Source organism: Cuculus canorus, chromosome 8 (genome assembly GCF_017976375.1).
Source record: "Cuculus canorus isolate bCucCan1 chromosome 8, bCucCan1.pri, whole genome shotgun sequence".
Classification (NCBI taxonomy): domain Eukaryota; kingdom Metazoa; phylum Chordata; class Aves; order Cuculiformes; family Cuculidae; genus Cuculus; species Cuculus canorus.
Window position 1 is genome coordinate 34,082,834 of NC_071408.1, and position 6,599 is coordinate 34,089,432.

Here is a 6,599-nt window from a genome sequence, read left to right on the forward strand (position 1 = left end):
GATTCTGTCAATGCAAAAGCATTGCAGTGAGCTCAGTGACTCAGACCCAGCAAGCACAAGGATACGTATTTCTGCAACAGACCTCAACATGTCCAGTTTTCTTCCTGTAGTTCCTAAGGAAATAAAAGCAGTACAATCATGAAACCGGGTTTGTTTTGAACCCATAATCGTGAAAGACACCTTTGCAACATCATTCGTGGTGGGTGTTCTGTGAGGTTCAACGAGGAGCTGCAAGGTCCAGGGGATACAAAAGCTGACAGGACAGGACAAGGAAGTCACAAACTCATCATTTGCAAAGCTATTCATTTACCTGTCATATCCAGAATTGCCGCAGCATTAGGAAATGGTTTCATTTTAATTCCATTTGCAGACACAACGTCCCCATCATTTACCCTATACAGAGTAAAATCGCAGTCTCGAGTTACTGGAGCATGATTCTTTCTCCGTAAAGCTTCTTTTCTCGCTTCTTCCATGTTTTCACTCAAATTTAAGTAAGGATCAGTTTCTTTCACATCCATAGAACGATCTTTAAATTCGTTGCTTTTGTAAACAGAATCAGACATTTTAAATAAGCTGCAAAATATTCAGGATCTTCATTAGTTTATTGCAACCTCAAACAGTTTCTCTAATGGTATGTTTGTATCAGAAACAGAGCTAGCAAGATACAATCAAAAACAAGTTTGGATCTGGCTGTATTTGATCCGACACTCTACCACCTGAAGAAGACACCTCTCCAGATACATTTTATCTTTACTTTCATTCCAGACAGAACCTGAAAAAAAACCCTGTCTGTCCGGATGGGAATCCCCACAACAGATTAATTCTCAAACTGCATAACTAAAACCAACAGAGACACCCCGGACAGAAGAGGAGTTTATCTGTAAAACCTTTCCTCCTAGGAGCACTGAAACCATGCTGAGAACGGTTCAAGGCTGGCTGACCTCTGCTCTAAAAAGCCAGTGATCTCAGCCTGCTCATGCATCATAGTGTGGTTAAAGAACTCAAAATGGTATTTTGAAAAATTTGCGTTATCTAACAACTTCAAAATTAAAGCAGCAACCCTCATCCTTGCTTTCCTCATAAAAGAGGCTGAGCTCAGGACACATTTAATTGCAACACTAAAATACTGCAAACGGGAAATATCTCTTCTCCTTACACTGAGAAGAGTTGGTGTGTGGAGCCCTACTAAAGTACCTTTAATTAAGGACCCAAACATCTGCGTCCAGCACGTGTATCTAAAATAACAGCATTATTCTGACAGATGATGAGTTACCAGAACTGACCAGACACACACCTTTTTCTAAACGCTGAATGAACACTTTCATCATCACCCTCTGCTGGAAAATTACTTAATATCTTATTTTGGGAAAAGTCTGTACCAGGTTGCTGAGAAACCCGTGTTGCTGTTTGAGATTTGTGTGGGTCAGAAGACAGAAACAATGAAACCATCTTCAGACTTTCACGCTGAAAACTAATGTTCTCTTTCTCTCCCATGCTTAAGTGGAGCACTTCTTTCTCTGAGGCGATGCCAAACCGAACAGGGGCTGGTGATTTACCATTGATTGCTTCACCATTACTTTTACACTGCTGTGTAAACTGCTGGTGCATTCTCCCTCCTACAAAACAACACATTCTTGTTACTTCTATTAATATTCATAGTAGTTTTATTAAATATCTTCCACATAAAATAAGCCAAATTCACATGTATCATATGAGCTGGTATTTCTATCTTACTGCAAGAACCATAGTATATATTTTATGACTCGCGCTGCTGAATGCAATGCACCTGCTGTCAAATGAAAAGTTCTAAAAATAGGGTCACTTTCTGGGTTTCCTATACAAAGTAATGGAGCAAAACTGCTCCTCAGAAATACAAATGAGTTTAAGAGAGAAATTCTTCACCCTGTCCCAGAATAAAGCTGGTCTTTTAAGAAAATGACACAGTGACCAAGCTGTAAGTTCCTCCGAGGAACAGCTGCGAGATAGCCCTGCAAACTCAGCAGTCACTACCGGTAATATGGTCAGGGACGGGCTGGTTTCAGAGCCAGCTTGGTTAACTATCGCCTGTTGCAGAGTTAGCTCTCAGCAGGATTGGTGTCCTGATAGGGCCGACTGTACAAAGATTGCTGTCAGCAAACCGAAGGCAAGAGCAGGAATAAGCAACTGAATGCAACAAGATCTCGGAACAGCTCTGTTCTGCAGCCTAATTGCAATGTTATCCATCTAGAAACTTGCAATGGCCCGTTTGTCCCATAACCTCAGCAGTGCCAACACCACAAACAACAGAAAGCTCATTTAAGTGAGCAGGTCTTAAAGAAATTGCTCTTGCATAAAGCAGGAAAAAAATCCTTTCTGTCATAAGAACAGAAGTCCTGAATAGAGAATACTAGAAATCAGCACAGTGGCTCAGAATCACAGAAATCTGGCTGACAGAGATAGAGAAACCAAATCCGTTACCATCCATTTCCTTCAATTGATCCTGAATGCCTAGGCAGAAGGAATATTCGGCTTCACAGCAATCAATGGCCAGGTTCAAATCTGCCCTCGTGAAGAGCAATCTGTACAAAGCCCCAGAAGGAAGACAGGTTCATGTAAACCCCATGTTCCCTGGGTGCAAGACAGAGCATCAGATCCACGTGTCGCATTATGCTCTTACAGCTGTATCCCACTCCATTAGGATGCTTCATAGAACAATGTGGAGTAGCTGAAATGTTAATCCCACTCCTCACCTTGCCCACCTCTGCACAGTAAACTTTTAGCCTGTATGTGCCCAAAGACAACTGCCAATCCTCCAAAAATGTGAGACCATTACTCTCAACTAAAAGACATTCTTTGTCTCTGTTTGCACACCTAGAATGCTTCATATCTCACAGTATTAAAAGACAGAGGAGGAATTCTCTGTCAAACTTATTTCTTCTTATGCCATTCAAAACCAATGTCAAACATCACGGTTCAGTGGCACTTGGCAGTGTTAAGTTTACAGTTGGACTCTGTGACTCTTCTCCACCCACAATGACCCTATTCTATGATATTTTACTCAGTAGAGTGTTTTCTTCCAGTTCCCTCTGCAATTCCTCTGCGGGCGGAATTTCAGCAATAGCTGGAGCAGGCGCAATACACCAAGTCTTCGGCTTTTCATTTTCTAGAGACCTATTTTTAACACACAAGCACAAGGTGAAAGCATTCTTTAAGCATCCTTCACAGCATGTAGCTCAATATCATCAACCAAAATAACCTACTGTTTCTCCTCAAAAAAAAAAGATATGCTTATTCTTTTAATCACAGAAAAAAGGAGTAAAACTTCAGCTGACCCATATTTCTTTCAGCCCTAAGATACACCTGCACCACTCAATACACTGTGCTTGGACAAACATTTTGCAGTATGGGTTATAAATTTCTAGCCCCACATCGCTATTGGTAGGCAGAAAAGGGAGTTACAGAAAATAACCAAAAACCACAAATCAGAGTGTGGAAAAACTTGGGAAACAGTTATGTATATCTTACAATAAAAATTTACCTTGGTCTTGTACCTGGTCTTTCATAAAACAAACTATCCAATGAAAAGCCATTGTCATCAGAGTGGAACATTTTCAGAGCAAACGTGAAGTCTCTTGATCTGCAAAACACAGCACAAGGAGCTGTGACACTGGAATTGCTAAGCTGAACCTGTATATGCAATACAAAGCTCGCCTGTTATCAGTGCCAATACTCAATTTCTAGCTTTTTTTTCTTTTAGAGCTCTTGACTGGATCCCTAATTCTTCTTCAAGAAAAGAAACCCCCTCCTGATAAAATGTGGCTCCTCTTACTTATAATGAAAAAGTCCTGTAAGACAGCACTTTAAACAACCTGTACATTACCAGGTCAGGAGAGGAAGAGTGGGTGTGAAGGAAGATATAGATAAAAGTTTACAGTACATTAAATGATTTCTAATAATAATGCTTCTATACAACTGCAGACAAAAATTATGTACATTTTTTTTCCCTCCAGCATCTCATTAGCAACACGTGAAAAAACTCTTTCTGTGTGCTTTGCAAAGAACATTCAGGTTTACTTAATCATGGCACACTAACAGCTGTGAATCAAAAGATTAAAAAATATTTTTCTTCCACAGCAGCTGTAAAACTTCCAAGTATCTTAATGTTCCAAATTTAAACCAGAAAACATTTCACAGTACTAGCATACAGAGCATATAATAAAAACTGCCTTTGAACACAATGAAGACAAGGTTCTAGAACTCAAAGCAAGGCACCCGGCAATGCCCCTTTTATCCTCTTCTTCAGAGGAAGTCTGCAATATCAATTCCACCAGTTTCCGCCACATCCCCAGCACCAGGTTTTGCCACTTTTCCCTTCACACTAATAAATCAAGAATTTAGAAATCACACAGATAAATCTATCAAAGACGGTTGCTTTCGCAAGCTTTCAGTGTCAGGAATCCAAAGCAGGAGTTCTCAGGCTAGGCATCAGCAGAGACGGCAGCAAGCATCTGTCAGGAGTCCCATCAAGCTGAAGCTATTCAAGTAGTAATTATCTGCCTTAAGTGTTTATCCAGCTGAATAACCATCACTCCATCAGCTCCAAGACCAGCAAATACTTCACACCAGCAGGAAATGGTTTTTATACCTCAGTTGGGGAATCTCCAATCTATTATTATGCAACTTCTATTTTAATAATTTGGATTTGTGATTCTCACCCTTGAGCAGTCCTTGTTACTCACAATATTGAATCCTCCAGGCCCTTCAGGCCCTCCTGTACATCATTTATTCTTTGATTGGTCCCATTAATTCCAATTGCTTAATGATGTAGGTACAAATGAAAGATGTGATGGCACAACAGCCCTTTATGCAGTGTTGCATTCATTCCCCTGGTTGCCGGCCATCAGCTGGGACACCCCTCTCAAAATCCCCAGCCGAGGGGAAAAAACATAAATAAAAAAAGGAGAAAAAAAAAAGGCTGTGAGATGGACAGGAATGAAAGGGTCTTTTTGAGACTCTCAATGCTGTTTGACACCACTGGGAAAACGCATATTCAAGGGAGTGGGGTGAGAGAATGAGTCAGTGCTCACAGGAGCAGCACCTCCTCTATGAAGAGAGGCTGAGAGAGTTGGGGTTGTTCAGCCTGGAGAAGAGAAGGCTCTGAAGAGACATTATTGTAGCCTTTCAGTACTTAAACAGGGCTGATAAGAAAGATGGGGAAAAATGTTTTAGCAGGGCCTGTAGCGACAGGGCAAGCAGGAATGGTTTTAAACTGAAAGATAAGTTCAGACTAGCTAGTAGGAAAAAAATTTTCTCAGTGAGGCTGGTGAGGTAGTGGCACAGGCTGCCCAGAGAGGTGGAAGGTGCCCCATCCCTGGAGGTGCTCCCTGGGACAGGAGCTGGGCTCGATGATTCTTTGGGGTCCCTTCCAGCTTAGGACATTCAGTGGTGGTTCTGTGTCCAGAGTTAAGTTGGATGGGCCTCTAAGCACCGTGGTGTGGTTGAAGCTATCCTTGCTCCTGCAGGGGTATTGGACTGGACAGGCATTAAGGTCCTTTCCAACACAAACCATTCCCGATTCACCCTTGCACACAGGTGTCTGCCAGCCCCATCAGTAACCACCTCTCCTGTATCTGCTGTGAAAACAGCTTTTTCAAGGCTTACTACAAACACCGCGTGCCTCAAGGGCTTTTGCTCTGATTTCGAACTTTTTACCTCCCTCCCAAACCTCCCTCTCCTCAGAGCTCTGCATTTCATAGAATCATTAGGTTGGAAAAGACCTTAGAGATCATCAGCTCCAACCGTATCTGTCCACTACTAAATCATATCCCCAAGCACCTCATCTACCGTCCCTTAAACCCCTCCCAGGATGGGGACTCCACCAGCTCCCTCAGCATCCATTCCAGTGCTTGAGAACCCTTTCAGTGAACAGATATTCCCTAATGTCTGATCTGAACATCCCCTGACGCAGCTTGAGGCCATTCCCTCTTGTTCTATCACTGATCACTTGGGAGAAGAGGCCAGCACCCCCTCTCTGCAACTTCCTTTTAGGTGGTTGCAGAGAGCAATGAGGTCTCCCCTCAGCCTCATCTTCTCCAGGCTAAACAACCCCAGCTCCCTCAGCCGCTCCTCCTAAGACATGTTTTCCTCCCAAGACCTGTTTTCACCTCAGCGTGCTCTGGAGGTCCCAGCCTTCAGGGACACCGACCCAAACGATCGACAGCCGCTGCCTCCTCGCCGGTGCCAGGAGCCCACAGAGGGGACAGAAGGTGTCCCTTCCTCAGGGCGCTCCTTCTCCGCTCCTGTGAGAAACCCCTCGAAGCCAGGCTCCTTTTCCCGCCTGAGCAAACGCACCACAGGTCAGCCTCACACAAAATGGCGGCAACGGGGGTGCCAGGGCGGTGCCCCGCACAAAATGGCGGCAACGGGGGTGCCAGGTTGGTGCCCCCGCACAAAATGGCGGCGTCCGGGCCGCCCTGAGTCCCAGGGCCGCGCCTGCCGAGCCAGCGGGACGCGGCGAGTCCCAGCCGATCGTTTCCCAGGGCAGCGCCGCCCTCCAGAGGCTGCGGCAGCCGGGCGGCTCCGCGATGGAAGCGTCGGGGTCCCGCCGGCACAGCGGCCGT

The 6,599-nt window shown here is 44.3% G+C and overlaps 1 protein-coding gene across 1 annotated transcript in view; it reads right to left on the reverse strand.

The window, feature by feature from the left end:
- The window catches only part of HFM1 (helicase for meiosis 1), a 30,081-nt gene extending 23,785 nt beyond the window's left edge, over positions 1-6,296 (reverse strand). The window contains exons 1-6 of the mRNA XM_054073336.1: positions 6,144-6,296; positions 3,518-3,616; positions 3,038-3,150; positions 1,295-1,616; positions 311-573; positions 66-113 (exon numbers count right to left, since the gene is read on the reverse strand). Of these exons, the coding sequence (XP_053929311.1) occupies positions 66-113; positions 311-573; positions 1,295-1,616; positions 3,038-3,150; positions 3,518-3,588 (817 nt within the window). The 5' untranslated portion in view covers positions 3,589-3,616; positions 6,144-6,296. The remainder of the gene's footprint in view (positions 1-65; positions 114-310; positions 574-1,294; positions 1,617-3,037; positions 3,151-3,517; positions 3,617-6,143) is intronic.
- Positions 6,297-6,599: the final 303 nt, after the last annotated feature.